The sequence below is a fragment of the Bactrocera neohumeralis genome, chromosome 4 (assembly GCF_024586455.1).
Source record: "Bactrocera neohumeralis isolate Rockhampton chromosome 4, APGP_CSIRO_Bneo_wtdbg2-racon-allhic-juicebox.fasta_v2, whole genome shotgun sequence".
Taxonomy (NCBI): Eukaryota; Metazoa; Arthropoda; class Insecta; order Diptera; family Tephritidae; genus Bactrocera; species Bactrocera neohumeralis.
Window position 1 is genome coordinate 87,733,189 of NC_065921.1, and position 24,447 is coordinate 87,757,635.

The following is a 24,447-nucleotide window of genomic DNA, read 5'->3' on the forward strand; positions in this document are numbered from 1 at the left end:
CATCATCTTTCATCCAAACATACTTAACAAAAAGCATAACACTAATAAAAAGAAATATCAAAAATTTGTTTAATTCTCATTCAAACCAAACTACTAACATATTTCAGAGTTTCTCAGCACATGTTCAATTGATGCTGGCTTAAAAAATTGAGAGCCTAAGCAGTCTTTCGCAAAACATAAAAAAATTTACATATGTAAGTATGTGCATGTGAGTATGCTTACCATATGCAATACTTAAAATAAGAGTGGAATGAAATGCATGAAAAATTAACTCACCACAAATTCTGCGCTAACTTGCAATATTCATATATCCCCATTCAAAGCTTTTCAAACACCACGCATTCTGCTACATGCAATATTCACATAACCATAACCAACGCTTTGTAAAGCCCAGGAAGCTCAGGAAGCCGTAATGTGAACGCACAACAGTTTCCTCTCTCTTCCTTTGCAAACACATGAGCACATGATTTTGTAACTTCACCACACTAAATTCACATAGAATGCACACAAAAAAGTATTTTCACATTTCAAATTAATATATTATTACGAACTGAAACTGCACAGAATTTATTTTGCGATTCACTTCCAATTCACTTTCTTGCAAAAACGCCATTTTGAAAGCTGACACGAATAACGTTACTTTAGCTCCGCCATTTCCGTCAAACTCCACAAATTCCGTAATATTGTCAAAAAAAGCCACCAATTGCACCGGAGTGTTGCCAGCTTAGTCAAGAATTAATAAAATTTCACCATTTTTCGCTTTGCTCGCATTTGTTTTTGTTGCGATTTTGCTTTGTGCTCACTTTCTGTTTTTATTTAATTACGCCAAACCTCATTCTATATCAGGCGGTTTCGTTGACAATTTGCTGTTGTTCTGTCGTTTGCCAGCTGGGCGTGTTTTTAATATTTTGATATTGATGTTAAGTTTTTCCAGCAAATTGAATTGCGTTTTAAGATAATTGTGATAACACAAGATAATTGCTAAATGTGTCAACTGCAAAAGTGCAGAATTTGATTTCTTTCCATACTGATTTAAAGGCAATTGTTTGTAACGCCATGGCCGTTTTGCCGCCTGATCCAGTTTTTACGCTGCGCTGCCCGGAGATGGGACCGGTGAATTCCATTTGCTTTCATCACTGCGATCGTTTGTTGGCCGGCACCCTTAAGGGTAGCGTTTTCTTGTGGGATTTGCAGGTGTACCCGAAAACTAACCAAATTCTAATGAATTTTGAAATAACCTAAAATATGTACAATTACAGACAAATCGTTCCGCATTGCATTTTGAAGTTGGCCAACAGCCCATAACTAGTCTTCACCACACCGACGACACGCTGATTACGCAGGAAAAAGGTGGCACAGTTACTTTGTGGACAATGTCGAACAGTGGATATGTGCGTGAACGCACCATCGAAGCCAATTTCAATGCATTCTGTCGTACTGCTTTGTATACACCGCCTGAGGGCAGCGGTGGGCCGCTACTCTTCTATCCTTGTGATGAAAATTCAATTGGTGTGCTGCATGTGAATGATGATGTTGCTGCCCCATCGCAGATGCTTGTGCCAGACGATCCGCAATTACCGAAATTGGGCAGCGTATCTTGTTTCAAACCATTCGAAAGTGCTTCACAGTTATTCCTTCTCGCCGGCTATGAATCCGGTCATTTTCTGACATGGGATTTAAGTTCCGGCGTCATTATAGATTTGTTACAGTTGGATCCCGAACCAATGGCAATCGATTACGATGCACAAACTAATCGGGGCATTGTTGGAGGACCAAGTGAGTTTAATTTTAGAAAGCGACGTTTATTCACTTCAAACATTATTCGCATTTTGTAATTTAAATCCGCAGATGACAAACTCACGGCCATTACGTATCAACGACAATCGATGCAATTGCAAAGAGCCAACGATATCACCATAAAAAATGCCGGCATTAACTGCATACGCATACGAGATGATCAGAAAGTATTTGCGAGCGGAGGTTGGGATGGTCGTGTGCGAATCTTCTCTTGGAAAAGTTTACGCCCACTTGCGGTGTTGACTGAACATAAAACTGCCGGCGGGGGCGGCATTATGGATATTGCATATTCAGAAGGGAAAGTGTCGATGTGGAATGCGCGCATTATGGCGTCCGCAGGCACCGATGGGCAGGTTGCTCTATGGGATTTATACAACTGAGTGAAAGAATATATATTTTCAATGCCATTAGAGCACCAGACGGTGTAAACATTTCACAACCTATGCACACACATTTTCATTCATTAGTACTTACTGTATATAGTTTTTAAAGTTTGGAACTTATTTCACAAAAACCTGACAACACCATAAAGTAGGCACTAATGTTATGGGTAAATATTTAAAAAGGAAAAAAAAACAAATTTTCATAACAAAATATTACTTGAAATGAGAGAAAAACCAATTATATTAAATAAAGTCCAATAGTTTATTTCAAATATAAAAGTAGAGAAGAAAACAAGATTTGATACATTTTGCTATGGTCCTTTGGTCGGAAAATAACAAAGAACCAGAGCAATAAGGTAAAGCTTAACGAAGTGACAATTTAATCAAAGACAAGTTATACTTCAAAGTAATTCGTTTTGCTTGTGCACTGACAATAAATAATGAGGAAATAAAGCAAATTACTCCGAGTCGGAAATATCGATAACGTGTGCATCTTTGGTGCCACGCTTTGCACGCGCATTCGCCAAAGACTCCAATAGTGAGGAACGCTACAATACACACGAAATATTTATTCCTTATTTTAATTATATAAACAGATGAGATTGGCTTACCGTGGAGTTTACCGATACATCCAAAGCTTGTCGTGTGGAACGTGTTGGCGCCGCCGTAGCACCTCGCCCACGTCCCCTACCACGCCCCCGGCCAGCAGTTGTTTTTGTGGTAGCTTCAGCTTTCGTTGTTTTTCTTCCACGTGCGGCTTTTGTACCTTTAGTAGGCTGAGGTGCAGCTTCTAAATCGCTATCGTCACTGTCGTCCAAGAAAAAGTTCTTCGATGCTTTTGATTGCTGTTTAGGCATTTTTTTGCGAATGGTTCATCATCACTGTCGCTATTATTGGTGTTTAAAGCAGTCGACTTGCTCTTCACTTGCGTAGATTGCCTGCTCTTGCTAAGTGTAGAGGTTGAGGAAAAGCTACTTGTATTTGCTTTCACTTTTGAGTCGGTTTTATCCAAACTTTTTAGTACATCGTCGAGAGATAATTGTGAATTGAAGACCTCTAACGATTCTTCGATTTCGTCATCAGCTGGTAGGGTCTCCAACAGGTGCTCTAAAGCTCTTTCTTTACAGTGTCTTTAGGGAAGAAAATAATAAATTATGTACAAAATGGATTTAAAGAGAACGGCTGCGCAAATAAGTACTTCATAATGCCGTCAGCCGCGGTTACGTCTCCCTTTTCTACGATACGATTGCACATTTCTGCCAAGATTTGTGGTGATAGAATTTTTAAACGGCGTTTGGCTGGAATTTCTTGAAAATATCGCTCAATGAAATTCTCGATTTTCATTTCACTACCCACATCCTAGGGATAAAACGTATACAGTTCTATATACCCACTATTACATTTCAAAGCCAACTTACCACTTGAATGTTATCTAAGGCGCTACGCAAAGCTTCGTTGTCATATTCTGAATTTTCGCCCTTAGATCGCTTTATTACTTTTTTGAAATGTATCATATCTGCTGGATTAGCTACCTAGGATTGCCCGAAGTTATTTCAATTTTTTTATTTTACTTTTTTTAAACTTTTGCGTATTACCTGCTCATTGTACGACTGACCGAAGCGTATCGCATTAAACATTTGCTCCTCATTTGAAAAGAGTATTCGCAGACGTATAAGCGGCAATTGCGGTTGTTTTGGATGCCCGGTGAATTGCTCCTTTGCTTTTGTTATCATATTTTGAACGCGCTCCTTTGCCATAGCCATAACCTTATTTTGTACATCACCTTCGTCCAACTTTAGTTCTTCCGTCATTTGAGACAAATCGACCGAATCGAAAACAAATGGGCGTACGGTTTGTAATGGTAACGGTTTCATTTGAAAACGCGTTTTATGTATTTCCAATAAGCCCACATATTTCTTTAGCGCTTCACCCTCAGCTAGCGAAGTAGCAACAGATGATCCCGGTTGACTAACGTAAAAGTTACGTGTCGCATTAAAATTAGGATTTATATGGCAATCGTGTTCATGACCCCAAATAACCAAATGCAAAAAATCAGGTAGCAATTCTTCTGGAATATTACTTTTTGGACCGCGATCAGCATGATTCTGATGCAAAACCATCAAGTGAAACCATTCTCCTTCCTCGGGTCCCGGACACGCAATATTGACTTTAAAATCCTCAAATAGCCGTCGCAAACGTGCATCGTGTATATGACTCAGTCCATATAGTGCCAATTGTGTTTCACCTTTGCGCAAAAGTAATGGACTAATAGTAACTTTTGTGAGATCGGTCCAGCGTCCAAAATAATTTATTAAACCAGTTGTCGAGAGTAAATCAAGCGAACTAAGTTGACCAAAGCCGCTGGGATCATCATGATTGCCATGTATGGAAAATACTGGTATAGCTATATTAAGATTTGGATCCTCGTAGTTGACCGTCTCATTGGTGGCATTGTGAAAATTCACCGACTGATCACTAAGCATTTCAATGCTAATCGGTTTGTCACCAAATGTGTAACGCCGTAGTAATTTCATGCAGCTAAATATTGAAAATATTAAATAAACATGCAAATATGCATTAAATAGCTTATAACTTACTTGTGCAGTGTATTCTGGCTGGGAACTGCATCATGAAACAAATCGCCGCCGAGTAAAATGAAGTCAACATCTTCCTGCACAGCCAGTTGAAGTATTTCCTCAAAAGTTACGAAGCTATCGTCTCCTAAGAGTAGCGAAGCAGTTTTTTTTTTAATTCCCGACTTTTCAAAATCAAAATACTTACCGCGCACCGCGTTTTTCTCTGCATAGCCCAAGTGATTGTCAGTTGCCACCAATATGCGCAGCACGTCTTCAGAATTTACTTCCTCGCTCATATTAGAGAAATAATTTGTTTCAATCAAATATATTAGCAACTTTAACTGTTTAAAACCCAGCGGAAATTTTCAGACGCAAATTTCACAAGTTTTGCGCTTTTCCACAAAGTGGTATGACATTTCCAATTGACAAGTGAGTGTGGCCATACTGCTTGAACCTTTCAAAAAATTAATAAATTAGTAATAATATTGCAATTGTTGTATAGATTTCGTACCAGAATACCAAATCGTTTTGTTTTTTTATATACTATATTATTTTGTAATTTATTATTTTTTTATAATTTATAGGTTCATAATCAAAGCAGAAAACCCTCCCAATAAAAATTTGTTGTGCTCACCACTATAGTGCACTATTGTGAACTGTTGGCCGCAAGTCTTCAGAATAAGAAAAGGGTAAGTATTGCATAAATATCCGGTTTAGAACTGTATGTCAAAAACTTCCATTCAAATTACAAATACAACAAAAACAATAAAACAACTGTTACTGTGCGTTCAACAAGATTATGTAAAAATTGAACTCTTTTATTAATTCAAGATGTGTTTAATTATACATTTAACTTAAAATAATTAAGTAACCCAAAATGTGTCAAAAGCATTATTTGGTTCGCTATGCTAAATTCACAGTAGAACGAAATATTGGCTTGAAGCTACTTAACCAGGTATCAAGCGATTTTTATACCCCCCTTGAAATGTGTGATATTTTTATTAGAGTATACGTTTAAACTCTTATATTATATACTAAGCACTAACAATATTTACTTAAGCTATTTTCTTAGCCAAATTAAGTTTGAACTTATTGAATTCTAAAATTATTTTTATATTTTAAAACATAACCCTACTTTTTGCTTTGGGCTTTAGTATTATTATTGCACGCTATTGTTGATAAACTGATTCCTGTCGTCTTCGGATCGGCTTCCTCACTATGCAGATCGGCGTTTTCTTCGCCATCGCCGTCCGCTGACGTCAACTCTTTGAGAGCTAACTTTTGAAAATCGCAATCGATTATGCGTTTCCGCTTTCGTAATGGTCGGCTGCATTCCGCCGCCGAAGTGGTGGGCGTGCTGGGTGATTCTTTGGTTTGTATGAGTGTGCGCTTCGTTTGGAGTCGCGTTATCTTAAATTTCGGTAATTTTTGTTTAGCATCGTCACAATCGCCTATAGCACCACTAGCTTCATCTATGTCTGCGCTTAGTTCCCGTCTGATAGCGCCCGATTCGTCTGAACGTACAATGCAATGTGTGGCCTTGCAAGACGTGGCTGGCGAGCAGGGAGAACGGTCTGGCGAAGGTGTTACGGCGGTGGTGGTAGTTGTGTTGGTCGTTGGGGTCACTGGTGTTGCCGGTGATAATGACGTCGTCGTTGTCAAGTGTTCGTCGGACAAGGCGCGTTTAAGACTGGATGCGGCTTCTTCAACCGAATGCAAAGCGATTTCTTCTTCATTTTGGTGCTCAATATGTTGCGCCTGCATACAGTTCTTTGTTTTAGTAAAATCTAACGGCTCTTCGTTGACGGTTTCTTCGCCAACTTCAATTTTTTGTTCGCAATCACTATTTTCCAATCTAGCCTCAGCGTCTGCCTCCTCATCCGCAGTATTTGACCTTAACGCATCTTTCTTGGCTTCATTTGCTTCCTTTTCTTTTAGTTTACTGCGCTCTTCGGGGGTCATGTAAGCTTTGTAAAAGTCCATCACTGGCAGTGGTACCGGTATGGGTATAGGTAGCGGTATAACTATGGGATATGGCACCATCACTGTAACCGGCGGAGGCGCACCCAGCAAGGCGCCAAGCCCTAAACCACCCATCATGTCAGGCGGCGTTTGCACAACATGCGGGGGCAGCGGAAATGCAGGAAAACCGCCGGCGCCGAAGAAACGTGGCAGTAAACCAGGCGCTGTGGGCGCACCAGGATTTGATAGAAAGGGTGGCGGATGTGGCGGGTACGCGCCGTGTGGTATTTGTTGATGTGGTCCAGCATTGTTAGGCGGTTGACCGCCGGTAGTCGTGGCGAAAAATGCCGGTGGTATATTTGTACCGCAACGCGCGCTACTTAACGGATGTGACGGCAGCACATGGGACGGGCTTTGTTGCTCCATCATTGGCGACAGTGGTGGCACACTCATATGGAGATCCTGTACGCTTGAGCCCGCAAATTGATTTAACACAGATGCACCTGTCTTTCCGCAACTTCCACTCGCACCAGCCACTGGCAAATGAACGCCTGGACTTGAACGCAAACTGTTGTTTCCGCTGCCGCTCAACATTGATTTACCCTTGCCTATCATACTCGATGCATTAGTAGCGACTGAGCCACTCAAACTACTACCCTCACGTGTCAAATGATTTCCCTTCATGCAGGAGGAAGTTAAATCGGCGTGTGCGTTGGCGTTGCCACTCAAACTGGAGCGCAATGGTCGCTTTTTGCGATTGTGTTTCGGTGAGACGCGATTCGATGTTGGCATCGTTGCAGAGCTCAACATGCCGACGCTCTTCGACATGAGTTTCGAGACTGGCGCCACCGAGATCATGGGCTTATGTGGTGGCACCGTAGAGTGCCCCACATTTGAGGCTGCCGAAGAAGCTGGTGAAGATGAGGAGCCAGTGGCTATGCCAACATTTTGCGATGTAATCACGGCGGCACCTTGTGGGCCTGGCGAAACGGATATTGTCGAAGCTGGCGATGCCGAACGACTACGACAATTTCGCAGCCACAAGTCGGGCGTTATGAGACCAGCGCCATTACCGGACGCCACAGCTTCCAGACCTTGTTCACGCAGATGTGGATTCATGTCCAGATGCGCTTGTGTCTCCTTGCAGAAAATCTGCATTTTATACTGATTCAGACATTTATCCGAGCAAAATTGCAATTGCGAAGCACCATCCTGAAAATCCACATAACTGATGGCATGGCGCACGTGCTTGCACCAATCACAAGTTTTGGCTTTCTTAAAGGAGGCGCGTCGTGATTGCGTGAAGCACGATTCGGAGCAGTACCGCGGCCCATCGGTGGTGGTGAGAAACTCGGGCGCATTCTCGGGCACAGGACGACGGCACCAACAACAGTTCAGCAGGTCTGAAAAACAAAAAAAGGTGTAATGAGATAACGGTATTCATACATTTTTGCGCACATAATCAATTTGAGGTAAAAGCGTTCGAAGTATGCGAGCTTTCCTTTTAATTACTTCGAAATAATGCAAGTCTAGCGACGAGCAAAGGATCTTAATTATCATTTATGCTGCGGAGCAGCAGGGCGAGCGTATTTGGCAGCGAACATGAGACGTGTATAAAACTATTTGCAACTTGACTACCCACTTCTTTTGTTGTTGCATTCTGTTTTTGCTTTCGAGGCAGAAGAATGAATTTGTGAAAAGCAAAAATCGGATGAAATCATTAAAAATGCAAAATTTGAAATTTTACACCACTCAAAATGAAAACTATGAACTCGACGCACGGCTTCTAGCGTCGGCAAAGGAGCGGGCGATACCCACTTGCATGAGTGTGTGTATGAGGGTTTGGGCTGCCATGAGTTTGTATGGAAGGGCTTGGTCTCTCATGAGTTCGGCATCAAAGTGGCCGAAAGGCGGTGTGAAAGGAAGGAAGTGCCGTTGTTTATATACATATTTATGTGCAAATTTGTTGTTGTTTAGCTACTTTTGGTTAAGTTAAGCATACCAGACAGGCGCTTCCGCAAACAACCGTCAGAGCTGAACTCAAATTTGCAACTACTTGCCACATCCAAAAGAACATACATACTGACATATCTGTAAGGAGAGATGTATAAGTGTGTGCGGTTTTTATGGCCGTAGAAATCTGTCATATTGTGTTTAATAGACCCAAACCTGATAGTTTTCTCGTTATGATGTTTGCAAAGCTTCTTTTTCGATTCCAATTTGAATACTTGCCACTCAGCTCATATGCGTGTGTATGTATGTATTTGTAAAAACATTTTCATGTTCAGATGATGATTTGTGTAACAGAACAATTGATTGGTAGATATGTATATATATCGTTATTTTTTGGGTAATAATACCTATAAGCTGTCTGTGTTGGATTTATTAGTAAAGCAGCTCGTTGGAGCTCTTTATATACGAAGAAAAGCCTGAATTTTAATGGAGAACGCAGACAGTCTACTGTAAGCAATGCATAGCTAAAAAAGCAGCATCAGATTCTGGTACTTTAAGGCTTTGTAGAACCTACTCACAAGGGTTGGGGCCGGGTTCGGAACCCGCCACGTAAAAAACACTCCCAATGAAAAGGAAACAACAGCAACGGACGTCGAAAAGGGAGAAGGACTGGCGCGCTGTGGAAAACTCTACTATAACCGAATAAGCGGTCTCTACGAAAAAAGAAGTAGAAGAACCGGAGACCATATATGTAAAACTTGAGTTAAAAGAGAAGACCTAGAGACTTTACAGCCGAAATCCTTTATTGAACTTACATTCGGTCGGATCTTCTAACTCATAAAATAGAGTTGCCACTGCAAAACTTATACAACTGTGTTATTGAGCAATACAGCCAACTCCGTTAGAATTAAACTTTACTTCAGTTTCTGCTAAGCGAATCGCTCATTAACGGAGAGCGGAAGAGTAAAGGATTTTTTCGCCAGCGTAATCGAGACGCGTCGCATATTCATCCGCAAGAAAAAAGGAGTTTGAAAACAATCAATGCTTTCAAAAACACCTAATCACTCCTATACGCTACTATATAAGTAAGCCCACGTTATACCATAGAGTCGGTGTTACATTACCGCCCACATCTTGTGCACCTCTGTCGCTACTCACCGATTTTCTCCTCCAGAGTTGTATTTTTGCCAGCTGAAATCGGACTCTTCGAATCCTCCTCACGCGAACTGCGCGTATCGTGGTCGGATGTTGTGCTTTCACCGCCGCCACCGGCACCACCACTACCAGCGCCGCCACCGCTACTGATACCAGCTAAAGCGCTGGCGTTAGCTCGGTTGCCGGTGCGATAATTTCCGCCACCACAACTGAGCGTAATTTTTCGACTGCTGCTGCTGTTTTTGTTGTTCGCATTGCTATTACTACTGTTGCTGTTGTTGTTAATGTTTCGCAAGTGTTCGTTTTGTTGCTGTTGCAATTGCAGCAACGTGGCAGCACGACTGCGACTACGCCGTTTCTCCATGCAATGTCGCTGTTGTTGTTGGCTCAGTGCACTGTTACTGGCGCTGGAGTTGTTGTTGACGCAGTTGCTATTGGCAGCCGTCAGCGCCGCATTGTTCGCTTGTGCAACTGCCGCGGATTGCAGCAGGCGACTGGTTTTCGTCGACAAGTCCAGGCGATCCACACCGTCAAACCCGTACCAGCCGAGCAGCTCGTTCATGGTGTTCTCGGCGAATTCCTGCAAACAAGGAAAAAGACAAGTTAACGAATTTGAGCGTCTAACTTTCTAAAAGAAATTTAAGATAAATTATAGGAATAGATTTAAACATAAATACGCGCTGTATGTGTAATTAGCATAATTTTAGGCGCCAAGCAGTGGTAAATTATAACATGAAGTCTAAACTGATCAAAATTAGTTCCACAAAATTATTTTGGATGCTTGTGAAAAGAGTTTGATTGCAACATTCAACACCCTTTAAGTATCAAAGGAAGTTTTTTGTATACGAAAGCTCTGTGCAAAGAAGATTCGCACGAGCTTGCAATCGCCTGATTCACCGCATGACTTGGACTTCAAATTGCTTACACATGCAACCTATTCTCCGGCTCTGCTGTGCATCGACACAATCCGGTTCGCAGACCTCAAAAGAATGATCACTGCAAAGCAATTACCACAAATGAAGCCTACGGAGCAAACGGACAATTGTATTACGTATATATCGCAGATCCGACAAAGTATATATATAACTGATCTGCGTGGCGAGCTAAATATTGCCATGTCCATCCCCTTCTGCGTGTGTCTGTCTATCTGTATATACTCGTATGCGAACTTGTCCCTTAGCTCTTAAGATATCGATCTTAAATTTTGTGCATGCTCCCCAAAACTGCTCATTCGTTTTTGTAGCGGCAGAAAACATTCCTGAATTCGAGGAAAGGCGCCCATTTGACAGTCCTTGGTCGTATAAAATTACGGTTCCGTTCCGATTACTTAGACCCGACTGTCGTGGGAATGGGTTTCGTCGGAACCACCGATATCAGACTACCATATCATACAGCAGCCCTACAACCTTAACGGAACGGATCAAACTCAAGTCATTGTATGAAATACTTTTTATTTGACAGGATATCTTCACACAATTTGATACAGAGTTTATAACTTAAAGCTGCAACTCAAACGGACCAATCCAAATAAGGACAAAGATCTACCTAATCTATCCGACCCAAATAAAGATCAAAATCTCCATGATAGTTATTTTCTTTTATTAAGTAAGCTTAAATCGGCTTGAAGGTTATTTATCTCAAACCAAGGGTTGAGCTGTTTAATTGAAGAGACCGAAACCCTCTTCGTCTCCTTTTTACTCCTTTTTGACTTCTTCCTCCTTTGCGGCAAGAGCAGCACCAGAAGCTGGAGCAGAAACTGCATACCGTTGGCCGGTTACATTTACAGATCTAATTATATACTATACATGGTTGGTTGATTGAAAAGGGAAGTGCAGGCGCCGGACCGCAGCGGCCGAATTTAGACCATAATTAGTTCCTGGGACACAATAATTTTAGGTCTTATCCAGCAGCTCAGTGGATTTGATAAAAAACCTGATTCTCTTCCATCCCAGCTGGCGAATGTCTCTTAGGAGGCTTGGTATATAGCCCTGCTCATTCGACTGAAGGCTGTGTATTTGCTTGAATAATGTTCCAGCGTTTCATCAACTTCAGCATGTGCTCTGTTTTCCGCCAAATCCACTTTTCATATTTTGTGAAGATGGATCTTTAGGATAGGTGCCCTGTGATGACCCCGACAATGTTACCAAGCTCCTTTTTGCCAAGTAGAAACTTTTTGGTCTGTTCACCATAAATTCATTTCAAAAGTAATATTGTGCTTTGCCTGTTTTGCTTGTGTTGCTTGTGTTGCAAGACCTCAGCTGTTTCTCTAAGGTCCATTGCTTCAAACAATCCTTGAAGGAGCTGAATGGCCTGGGCAGCTTATGAGGTATGTGCTTCCTCTGCGGACCAACTCGTCTGCCTTTTCATTTCTAATACGACTAGGTACCCAGATGATATCAACCTAGTTCTTCACTAAAATTCTAGTTATTGCCTGCTTGCAAAACCTAACGCAATGAGACTTAATATTGGCAGTACGGATAGCCTTATTTGCTGTTCGGGAGTTTACTAGAACGTTTATGAACTTGCTGTTTAGAGCAGTAGCTCACTTTTCACCTTCTTTTATGCCCAAAATTTCAGTCTGAAATACTGAATTGTAATCATTAGTTTGAAGCTGCCTTCTATATATAGATTACTGCGGAAGAAGGTTGTTTCTGTTCTGTTCCTCTTTCTGTTTCTGTTCCTGTTCCAGTTATGCATGGTAGTTTCTATAACAAAACCCACTTGTGAAGGGTGTTATAGCTTCGTTGCAGCCGAAATTAACGTTCTCTTGGTTTGCTTTTCCTTCTGTAATCCGACTTTATCTTACGATCTGCAGATGTGATTCTCATTTAAACGTATGTAAGTATGTACATGTTATACATTTGCAAATTAAGGAAAAAGTTCACATTACGAAATTCGATTTTAATCCAAGCTATGGACACAGTTGTGACCGCAAAGACCCACAAAATCATGCCGAACACGACACCCTTAGAGAAGAGAATGATTGAGGGAATGGAAGCACAAATTTATGTAAATAAGTGTGTGGTGCATACAATTAAAGCTACCCATTCGCATGAATACACGTAATATATACTATATATACTATATATATGTATATATATTTGCATTACATACATATTAAATGACATTTTCAACATTTCATTGCCAAGTGACACCATCATCATTACCATTTCAGCATTTCCAGCGCTCGATAACAAAGAATTACGGTAAACTTGCCCCCGTGCACTCCTCATAACAACAGTTAGCACTTGCGACCCGATCCACCCTTTGCGATTTCTTCTTAATTTCCACATTCTTATCGCTGGCTGTTGTCCAGTATTGATTTCCTTGATGTGCGCAATTTGCATCTGCTTTGGTGCGATTGCAGTATTGCTGGCAACTGGTGGCACCGCAGATCGAAAGATACAAATGTTGTGAGCCACAACACCAGCAATGGTGCTTTCGGTACCAAGCACCACACATACACACGCAAAAATGCTTATCGAACACCTTGCCAGCAATGTCCAAGTCTTATTTTAATTGCACTTATTTGTTGTCTTTCGCTTGGTCTTGGTCTGGCGGTACTTTGCACCGGTTGGCCGCGTGTGCGAACCGTGTTGCTGCTGCATGGGGCTCATCAAAACAGCGGCGCGCTGTTGGAGTGTCAGGCGATGCCTTCAATCATGCGCTTCAGTGCAGCCAAGTATCAAATTTGATATCGCACTTCCACGCCGAACGGTGTTTGGTGGCAAGAAAAAAACTGCGCACCGGTGCACGCCAGCTCGATTGCGCATGTATGTGTGCGTGTGTGTGTGTTTCTGCAGATAAACTGTGCAAGTAAGTGTGAAATATTCCAATTTCAATTACTAATTCGATCGCTTGCGAGTTGACATGTGGCAGGGCCAAGCTGGCTGCCGCTACTAGCCAGCAAACAAGCGGCCTTACCGCTGCCAAGATCCATTTCTTGTTCGTTTTTTTCTCTCTTATTGTCGGCCAGCCGTCTCACATCTTCAAGCGGTTGTGAAATCGTTTTTGTCATCGTTATTGTATCATATGGACAACAACAACACCGCAGTGCTAAAATTCATTGCATTTTGTGTGTTTTTTTTTTGTTGATTCCGTTTTCGCGTCTCATTTGTTGCTTTTAACATATCAAATAACACTTTTGGCTCCCTTAGCCGGTACGCGGCCGAAATTCGCCAAAGAAAGAAATCGGTATGATTTCACAGCGGAACGAGTTTCAAGTTTAAACCAACGCACTCGCACTTATGTATGTGTCTGAGGCGTGTACATGTGAGTGCATTAACTGTAAATATATATGACATCAGCAAATTCTCTAGCATCGAAGTAGTACAATGCTCCATAGCGTACGTCAACTCTAATTAATGCGAGTATACCATATATTATAAGATCGACACTTTCTGATAAGAAATGCAGGGTGGACGAACGAACGAATACTCCAGCTCTGAAAGTATACGACGCTGTACCCGCCGGGGGAAGCAGAGGAAGAGAAAGACCTCCACTCATTTGGAAAGACTAGGTGGAGGAATACCTGCCTTCGCTAAGAATCTTCAATTGGCGCCGCATGGCGAAGCGAGGAAACGACTGACACGCTGTCGTAAACTCGGCTATAACGGCGTAAGCGGTGGCTACGCCAAAAAAAGAAGACGAAGTATGTCTCCAGTTGGATCTACCTAACCGGAACGGACCCGGATTTTTAACTCGGCTCCCTTTCTATCTTTGAGAACTAGTCACTTCAAAGTCTTTCAGGTAACGTAATTCTCTCGGCGAATCGTTGCTTCCGGAAGTCTTGAGGAAAGATGTGGATATAACTCATATTTTCAAAGACTTGACTTCTTTGATCAAAATTCATTCGATCAGTTTTTTATTTCTTTTAGCTTCATTAACTGACGAGCACTACTCTTTATTGTGTAAACAAGCTCCCGAAAAAACGCCATCACTGGAGCGAAACTCCCAAAGGAAGCGTCGCAGAATTTATAAAGTAATTATATGATTAGCGTGATATGTTAAATCGATTGAGGCAAGTCGGATTATCCGTATGCCAAATATATGACTAGTCCTATCATATCTCTAGATCCTATCGATCACAGTGTGCGAAAGACTGAAGCCCATCGTTAAGAAACTGATTGGTCTTTATCAGTGTGGCTTTAGACCTGGAAAATGTGCTATCAGCCAGACCATGCGCCAAATCTTGGAAAAGAGCTGTGAAAAGAAGATCAACATGGAAGTAGATCGGTAGAAGATCGACATGGAACTAATACGGCTGTGTAAACTGACATTAAGCAACACCAAAGGCTCCGTCAGGATCGGGACGGACTTCTTCAAGCTGTTTGAAAACAAGAGACAACCGCGCCGTTAGTTCTGCTTTTTTCAGACAGGATAAGGAAGCGATGGTCTGATTGTGTACGAAGACAAGACGATGTATCTCCAGTTATCAAAGAAACAGTCATCGCATTCGCTAGGAGCAGGGGCGCAACGAAGATTAGACGGGTGGTCTGGTAGTTTTTCAATTGCTTGAGGTCGTTCAGAAACGGATTTCAAAACCAAACTTTTCGGAGCGGTATTGCGGAGCTAAAACCACTAGTACCCCACGACTGCTACTAACTAAAAATATAGTTCCAATTTCATTACCGATTACACGCGTATCGTTTAATGATTATTTGTAATCAATATCAAAGGCAAAAAATTGCAAAAAACTTCGTGCAAAGCAATAAATGCTTTGGCCATTAGTGGACCCGTTCTCGACAAAAGCAAGCATTGCAAACGCAGAGTCGTAATGCGCAATTAAAATGAAGAAAATTAATACTCTGGAAGACCAAAGCGGATGAGTACAAATCGAAGCTGAGATAATCATCGGAGGCGTCTTACATTACAAAAGTCGTAAATCTAGCGAAGAATGTCGCAAGAGAGTTAGAATAATAGCTATTAAACAAAATAAATGCTTAGCCGCACCGAAATACAACTTACCAAACACAACAACAACAAATGTTTGTATATATTTTGAAAATGCAGCATTTAATATTGGCCACCTGAAAGGATATTGTATGGCCGGCCACTTGAGCTCGCGCAGGAATGGCAGAAATAATTGCTGCACAGCGACATAGAGCCGCTTACAGGCGTATCACATTCATCCGTGCCGCATTGCAGCATCATTTACCTAACCTCCACTCGAAATTAATTTTGTTTTAAGTCAACATTCGCAATTTAGTCGCAGCTTCTTTTCCAATGGCCTACATACATACCGACATATGCCCACATAGTTTGCGCTCTTGCGCTCTCCGCCGTTTCCTACGCGATCGAGTGGTTTCAATTTCACTGCGACGCGCACACTCACAGGCCGTTGGGCGCTGCCAACTGCCGCCAGAGTCGGCCAAATGGCTAAGCAGTCGGCAAAGCGCCACAGTCAGCCCGCCAGTCAAGTTGCCCGTTCGCCTAGCGTTTGGGGTGGTAGCCCCGGCTCATCGGCTGCGCTGCGCCGCGCTATCGAATCGCCTTCATGCTCGCATCGCGACGCGCACAAATCAGAAATTAAAAACCCCACATAAATTAAAATTAATAAAATGGAAAAAGAAGTAAATAAGGTAAGAAATCTGCCGGTTTGTAATTTGAGCCGCTGAGAGATCTCATATCGTCAACAGCGTCATTGTCGTAGTCACCATCGATGCAACAACAACACAGCGTTGTCTTCATAACGCTGGTTGCTGTGCGCTCGCGGCGTTGGGCACCGGCAAGGGCAACACCAAGTCTGTGTGTGTGTGTGCATTTGCAATGTTTACATGTACAAAGTTGCAAAGTTTGCAAACATATTAACTGTGTTTTCATGGGAATTTAAGTTAATAATTAAATCAATGTACAGTAATATCTCTGTTGTGTGTGTGTTGCCCACATGCCTTTGGAAAACATGCTTGTTATCTGAATAATTAGCAATTCAGAGTATAACTTTATGAAATCAAATACGACGAAGAAAGTGTGATGGATTCTTGAGACAAATTGTAAAGCTCAATTTTTTTTTGAAATTCGGCTTGAGTTATTTCGTTCAAGTGAAAATGCAAAACTATGTTCAGTTTTTCTGTTGCGGCTGCGTTCAGACCCAGCAGATTATTTGAGCGTTTTGCGAGTGCGCTTTAAAGCTATTTATTAAGGTACAAGTACCTTCTTGCTCTGAATGGACAAAACCTAGAGTTTTATTTCCTAAATCATCAAACGCAATCCTATCTCCCGAGGGATAGTCATTCAGCTGCTTCAAGGATTGTTTGAAGCAATGGACCTTAGAGGAACACCACAAGTTCTGGAACACAAGCAACAGAGGGCATACTACAAAGTGACTTTGAGGTGGTTTTGATGGTGGACAGACCTCCTACTTTTAGATAAAAGGGAGCTTAGTGACGTTGTGGGGGTCATCACAGGGCTCCTACCCTTTAAATTCCCTCTTCAAAAATGTGTAAAGTGGATTCGGCGGAAGCATGCGCGGAAGATGATGAGACGCTGGAACATTATTTATGCGAATACCCAGCCTTTAGGCTGAAAGGTGCATATACTCCAGGACAACCAATACTCCAAATTAAAACATATTGTGCAGCTGAGGTGGGAAAGAATAAGGTTTTTCAACAAATCCATTGAGTTGCTAGATAACCTTTAAACTGGTTACCATCCGGGAGCACAATGAGTTAAATGACGACCTCAGTGTGGTAGCCTGTGGTTCGGCGCTCATGCGCTTCCTTCACAACCAACAATCCCATCTCTCGATGGTTCGAGGAGTTGGCAGAAGAAATTTTATTTATAGTAAAAGCTCTATTTATTAAATAGTTGAAACTAGGGACCGGGAAAAAGCTTGTCATAAAATCTGTCAGCCGTGAAGGCTGCTGGAAATTTTGAAGACAACAACCTGCTTTTAGCGATGGCAATAACCACTCTGGACCTTAACCTTAAGCTTAAGGTTGTTGGTTTTGCAAAGGGTCAGCGACGATTGCGGTAAATGTTAATTTAATCTTGTAATATATTAATTAATCCAAAGGTTTCCATTTGGTATCCTAAAAGAAATTATAGAACGCGTTAAAGTAGATATTCCATCTACGTGTAAGTAGAAGTAAGAAAGGAAGAAGAAATACATACATATGTAGAAATATCATACCTTAGATCACTCGGGTTGTCCCCGAAGGCGAAACTGAAGAAAATAAAGCGATATATCATACTTACATACATATGTAATAAGCTAATAGTGACAAACGTAAAAATTATGATAAAACGGTTTAAGATATAAAAATTGCCCTGAAATCGTCTCTTGATGCGACACTGAGGTAAAGAGATTCGTAGCACTCAATGTAGGCGGTTCGACACGCTTCTTGATTTTGACTCCACGTTATTATATTAAGAATAAAGTGCCGTAAAATAAGTAAAATGGTCTCGACATTTCTGTTCTCAAGTCGAGTACTATCTCTAACCACAATTCACTAAAGTAACCACTCGTCTATAAATTCATAAAGCTGTTTCCGGGAATAAGGTTGACCCTAAAGTTGCTGTTCTTATTCGCCAACAAAGTGTTTAATATATTTTCAGGTATTTCATTTTAAAGTATTTCTGCAAGCCTCAAATGGAAGCCTAAGCGCCAACAGTAAAACTATGCGGTACTTAAAATCTTTATGCGGTTTGCTGTTGCAACAAATTCTGCGGAACTATTTTTACGTAATCCGAGCGGCTGTGCGGAGAAATATGCAAAACACGGCATTCAAAAAAAAAGAGAAATAATTAAAAACTTTGGCATGCAGCGCTGAATATTTGATATTTTCTGCAGAAAATAACAAAAACAAGCATGTAAGAAGGGACTAAATTCGGGCGTAGCCATACTTTTTATACCCTTGCAATTTGCAAGTATACTTACAGGTGTTGACGAACGATATATGCGTTATAAACTCAAATGGAAATTTGAAAATCTTCAAATGAGCATGGAATTATAGACCCAATTTTACAGCTCAATGACCGCTTTGTTTATTTTTAGCATCAAGTCAATGACCCTTTTGTTTACCTTTAGCGAGGACAATAACCATTTCTTTACTTTTACCGACGACAACAATCACTCTGAAAGTCAATGACCGTTGGTTATGTCCTTGCCCTTTTGTTTGCATTTTCCGAGTTCAACGACTTCTCCAAAGACCTTTGTTTACATTTGGTTAGGTTAATAGCCTTTCTAAATTGACCATTTTGTGTGATCAATTACCTTTCTTTAGGTCAATGACCTTAGGTCAGATTATGCAATGGGTATTGCAGATGGCCGGAATCGGACTAACCTAATCAAGGTTCCAAAGACCACTAATATACAAGTGTTTCTCAAGTTTAATTCGAATCATCGCTTTCAAATCGCTCGCAGTTCTCCGGAATTCTACAGGTTTTGTCATCCTACTCTTAAAGTCTCGATTAATTTTAGGTCTTATTAACAACCGTTAGGTGAACAAAAATATTATACTCAGCTGAAACATGCTCCGATAGTATAGAGCAAAAGTAAAACCGAAACCGGGATCGTGCCGGGGGGACGAAGGGGGGGACAAGCCGCTGCGTCGAACGCAGTGTCAGCGTGTGGGCAGCGCGGCCGCTGTAAATCCGACCAACGGTGAATTGTGTAAAATGAGGCGTTAAGCATCTAATGTAATTAAATATTTGAGAAATTATTGTTATTATGAACATTTGAATTTTGCGCTTTTTCACAAACAACAAATATAAAGCAACAACAACGAAGCAACTGGTAATCGAATATGTTGAGAGAGCGCGGGGAAACACGTGGCCTGGCGCGAAAATATCCGAAATAATAATAACAACAACAACAACAACAGTTAACAGTAACAACAGCAAGAAATACCAACTATATACCTTCGCCTATACACAGCACACCAGACAACAACTCCAACAACAACAACAACATAGTTGTTAAGGTACAGCAATGAACGCTGTAATGGTGAAAAATTAATTTTATGCCAAACACAACGAAACGATGTGTAATCGGAGACGCACATGTAATTGTAGACGCTTGCAACAACAACAGCAACAGCAGCAAAAACCATAACACACAGCGATAATGCCGGGTAGCGCAGCCAACGCTGGCAATATATTAAAAAGTAAATAAAATAAAGCAACGGCAACAACAACAACAACAATGAAAATTGATTCGCATAAAATAGTATAATGAATGGGGCACAGGAAGAGGCGGTTGCGCCAAATGTTGAATTGGACAACTGCCGTACTCTGCACATTTGTACGGGTGTGTGTGTGTGTGGGGTAGTCGAGGGGCGTTGCAAAATCCAATTGAATTTGCGGAAAATGGTGGGGGAGCGGTACAAGATATATTTTCGTTTGTGAACAAATTTGAAATTGAGTAGATATTGAAAAACTTCGTATCTATTACCCAATAATTATTTTGGAATATGAACTCTGTACGAAATGAGCAATTATGTAGTCTCCAATGGATGTGGTTGCATATTTTTTTTATTTTTATAGCCTGAAGAGAGTGTGTTAGTAGTTAGTCAGGAGAGTTGTGTTATCTAAAATAAGTATGTATGTTCAATATGTTTGCAATGAGCTGAGACTATTGAGCCATGTCCGTCTGTCAGTCTGTATATACTAGTCCCTCAGTTTTTGAAATATCGCTCAGAAAATATGCACACATTATTTTTTCTTTAAGAAAGTGATAATTTGTAGGAACTGCCGGTATTACACCACTACATTGTATAGCTTCCATACAAGCTTAACGATCCAAATCAAGTTCTGGTAAGGAAAACTTTTTCATTTAAGGAGATATCTTCACGAAATTTGGCATGGGTTATGGCTTAGAGCAATAGTGTAATCTGCGAAGAAATGGTTCAGATCGGATAGCTATAACATATAGCTGCCATACAAACTGAACGCTTTGAATCCAGTGTTGGTATGGAAAACTTTTTCATTTGCGACGATATCTTGACGAAATTTGGCACGAATGATTATCAAAGAAAAGACTATAATATCCGAGCGAATTATTCAGATCGGATTGCTATAGCATATAGTTGCCATACAAACCAAACGATCCAAATCAAGTTATTTTACGAAAACTTTTGACTTGTGAGCGGTATACGCATGTTATCTACAACTTTTATGCAGTGCTAAGTAAACGTACAGATTTTCATTAGATTTCTATCTTTTTCGTCAATTATTTCCGCCACAATTTAATTAAGTTAATATTGTGTGCTTTTTATTTAAACTTCATTTCAAATTATTGCTTTGCAACATGCAACCTAATATCCTTTTCATGCGTTTTGCCCTGCACATATAATTCCATGCTGAATGCAGCCGCTGATATCCAGCAATGTGCATGTATGTATGTGTGCGCATACGCTGGTGCATGCAAATGATTCACACTCGCTGCTGCACTCTTGTCACCTTATCCCTTTCACAACGGTCGCATGCCCTCTCGGCTCCATTGTCAGCCTGCCAGCCTGCCAGTCTTGCCGTGTTGCAGTCAAAACCAGAGAGAGCCTATCAAATAACACGGTAATGACAGTTTTGCTGTTGCTTTTGCTTATTTACCTTGTGCGCGCACATTGTTGTTGTTGTTGTTGACGTATTCGTTATTATTACACCCCTGGGCTGTTGCATGTGATATGCTGCAAACCGTGTTGCATGTGGCGGAGGTCATGCATACATGTGTATATATGTGCGTGCGTGTGTTGGCTTTGTCTGTATATTGAATATTATGCATTGTCTATTTTGTTGTTGTTTTTGTTGCTACTGCTGCTTTGTAATCGAATTGCCAAAAGGTAAAGTACAGCAAGCGCAGCGTCGATGTTAAGAAGATAAAGGTTGACGAAGCAGCAAAAGTATCAAAGTATTGTTGTGGCATGCATACTTGTATGTATGCGGCATGTGGCACATACATATATTATAGTATTTCGTTTATAGTTGCGCATACGCATTGTCCGTAAGTGTGATTGTTGCTGAAATATGCATTTGGCTACTTATACAGACTCACTCACACACACACACACAGCGACATTGTAATGTATACTTGTATGTGTGCGTAACTTAGAACCTTGCAACACAATTCCTTGGGTCACATGTTCGCACCCAAAACACTATCGAATTTCTACAAATGCCTTACCTTCCTGTCGACATCCGCCTCACCCCCCTGACTGGCCTGTGACCGTAGCCCTTCGCATGTCGCTTACGTCTCCAGTCCTTTGCTACAGGCACCAGTTACAGGAAGATGCAAGCTTTAGCTGTTGATTTTTCGACACACCGCACCCATACTGCGGCCATTCAAGGCGTCTGCTGCTGTGTCAGTGCAGCTGAGATGTTGCATGAAGGCGCTTTTATTGGATTTTTTGGTATTTTTCTATTGCAACATTTGTTGCAGCAACTCATACATGTGTACGGGTGTGTTTATGTGTGTGTGCTTGTGCTCAATTCATTATAAAATAAATATGATACGCTTTTGTAAACTGAGATTTCATAAACGAATAGGCAAAAAGCGCTGCAATAATAGCTCTAAAGGCAACAGCAACAGCAATAGCAAAAACAACCACAGCATCAGCAGCATCAATGGCAAGAGCAGCAAATGAGCGAGTAAATAAATTTCACGTAATTAAAAACTGTGATGCACACACACACATACACACACCAAAGTGCCGCCAAGTCACATTGAACTGTGTGCTCAAAGCCAGCGCTTACATATCTACATGTACGCGCATACATGCAAACCTACACACGCGCAAAGGAAAATATTATCTCTACACAATATCAAATATATTCACCACACATGCATACATACATCCACCATATGTATTGAGGCATTGAGGCACACACACAAGCACACATTTGCGTATTGAAAATGCCACTACTCAAATTGCAGCCGTTAAATTTTAAATGATGACAGTTCGTATGACTTGCGCTTTGCTTTTTTGCTCTCCCCCCGCCGTACACCGCATAATGCTATCAACTGCTTGTTGTTTCGCTGCTTTTGCCACTGCATTTATGCTGAAAATAAGGAAATTTGTAATTGAGAACTTCAAAAACAAGTCCGTTTGGCTCATTTAATGCCCACGCGGATGTTTCGCAATGCATGCCAGTGTTGCAAAGCGCTAACATCCGTTGCCAAATCTGTTTGTTTTGCTATAAATTGCTATGGATTTTAATTAAATGTGCAGAATACGAATTTTATAACAGCTGAACTTCGCTTCTTTATGTCGAAACGTTCTGGAGCTTTCAGCAGGTTTTCCAATGTCAAAGTTGCAGGTGGATTCTCATCTTCAACATTATTCAACACCACCTCTCATGTGCAAGTAAATAACATAATTTGATGCCAATTGGAGATTCCAAGTGTAGCCAGATCCTTCTCCACCTGGTCTTTCCAACTGAGTGGAGGACTTCTTCTTCCACAGCTTCCCCCGGCGGGTACTGCGTCGTACAAGATATTCTCAGAGCTGGAGTGTTTTCATCCATTCGGACGACATGACCAGCGTATCCGCTGTCACTTAACTCCCTGAACTATGTCAATATCGTCGTATATCTCATTCAGCTCATCGTTCCATCGAATGCGATATTCGCCGTGGCCAACGCGCAGAGAACCATAAGTCTTTCGCAGAACCTTTCTTTCGAAAACTCGTTACGCGATAAGTCGAGATGTTGTCATCGTCCATGGCTCTGCACCATATGGCAGGATGGGAATAATGAGTGACTTATGTAGTTTGGTCTATATTCATCGAGAGAGGACTTCTCTACCCAATTGCCTACTCACTAGAAGCATACAGATACAGGGTTGAAATCCAGGTGACTGTCTGTCTATCTGTGCGTCCGTTCGTGCAAACAGCAACTTGAAAAAAAGTGAGATATATTGACGAAGCTTGGTATGCGTGTTCCTTGGCAAAAACTTTTCAAAAAGTAGGCGTGGCTCCGCCCTCTAATAAGTTTAATGGACGTATCTTCTAAACCACTAAAGCTATAACAACCAAATTCGCTTAGCGCAAATATTATAAGAATTCTTACTGACAGTGTGACTCACTCTTCATATAACGGTACGATTAAAAACTGCAAAAAGCGCGATATAACAATAACTAAATAAGCCAGAGACATTCAATTTAACCGCCGAGATGGTATGAAAGATCTTTAATGGAGCCGAATTCAAAAATGGACGATGGTCGTGGCACCGCCCACTTTTAGGTGAAACCACATATCTCGAAATCATAACGTTTGCCATTTTTAGAGCAAGAGATTGATTTCATCAATAATTTGATCTTTCCAAGCAAAAAACTGGTCCAAGTGGTCTTCGATACGTGATTTGATGTGCAGGTTCCCCTTCCAAAATATGTTGCGGAGACCGAAACTAGTCCAATAGTGACAAGCCTGGAGAGTATGGCGTGGATGGTTGCACTTTCCATTCCAAATGCAAAAGCTTTTGGCGAGTCATAAAACTTGTATGAGGACACGCATTATCTTAGTGGGGAACCCTATACCTTCTCTGTTGATCAATTTTGACCTCTTCTCACTCACTTTGTCCAGTTGATCACAATATATGTACTTCAGAACTGGTCATGGTATTATCGAGCAAAAGTTCAAAAAAAACGGTCCCTTTGAAATGCCACCAAATAGACAACATAAATTTTGTG

General features: G+C 41.2%; 3 protein-coding genes across 4 annotated transcripts in view; 1 reads left to right on the forward strand and 2 right to left on the reverse strand.

Annotated features, from left to right (window-relative positions):
- Positions 1-834: 834 nt before the first annotated feature.
- On the forward strand, positions 835-2,459 carry LOC126755352 (guanine nucleotide-binding protein subunit beta-like protein 1). Its single transcript, XM_050467856.1, has 3 exons — positions 835-1,194; positions 1,260-1,776; positions 1,849-2,459. Exons 1-3 carry the CDS (start codon positions 1,057-1,059, stop codon positions 2,175-2,177), a joined length of 984 nt encoding a protein of 327 aa, XP_050323813.1. The 5' UTR covers positions 835-1,056; the 3' UTR covers positions 2,178-2,459.
- LOC126755351 (double-strand break repair protein MRE11) lies at positions 2,419-5,165 on the reverse strand. The gene is given in 8 exon segments (XM_050467855.1): positions 2,419-2,728; positions 2,792-3,048; positions 3,051-3,310; positions 3,379-3,539; positions 3,599-3,712; positions 3,776-4,718; positions 4,778-4,901; positions 4,962-5,165. Coding segments are annotated over 8 exon segments (2,040 nt in total). The 5' UTR covers positions 5,053-5,165; the 3' UTR covers positions 2,419-2,638.
- Positions 5,166-5,527: 362 nt separating this feature from the next.
- LOC126757432 (sine oculis-binding protein homolog A) overlaps positions 5,528-24,447 on the reverse strand; it is a 37,635-nt gene continuing 18,715 nt past the window's right edge. For both annotated transcript variants that reach the window (XM_050471346.1, XM_050471345.1), the window contains exons 3-4: positions 9,830-10,406; positions 5,528-8,121 (exon numbers count right to left, since the gene is read on the reverse strand). In XM_050471346.1, coding sequence (XP_050327303.1) covers positions 5,888-8,121; positions 9,830-10,406 — 2,811 coding nt within the window. In that variant the 3' untranslated portion in view covers positions 5,528-5,887. The remainder of the gene's footprint in view (positions 8,122-9,829; positions 10,407-24,447) is intronic.

Bases quoted from the DNA above. Each gene is read 5' to 3' on its own strand.
- LOC126755352 (XM_050467856.1), top strand. From the start codon at position 1,057: ATGGCCGTTTTGCCGCCTGATCCAGTTTTTACGCTGCGCTGCCCGGAG. The intron at 1,195-1,259 runs GTGTACCCGAAA...GTACAATTACAG, and splicing joins TTTTCTTGTGGGATTTGCAG to ACAAATCGTTCCGCATTGCA. The intron at 1,777-1,848 runs GTGAGTTTAATT...TTAAATCCGCAG, and splicing joins GGGCATTGTTGGAGGACCAA to ATGACAAACTCACGGCCATT.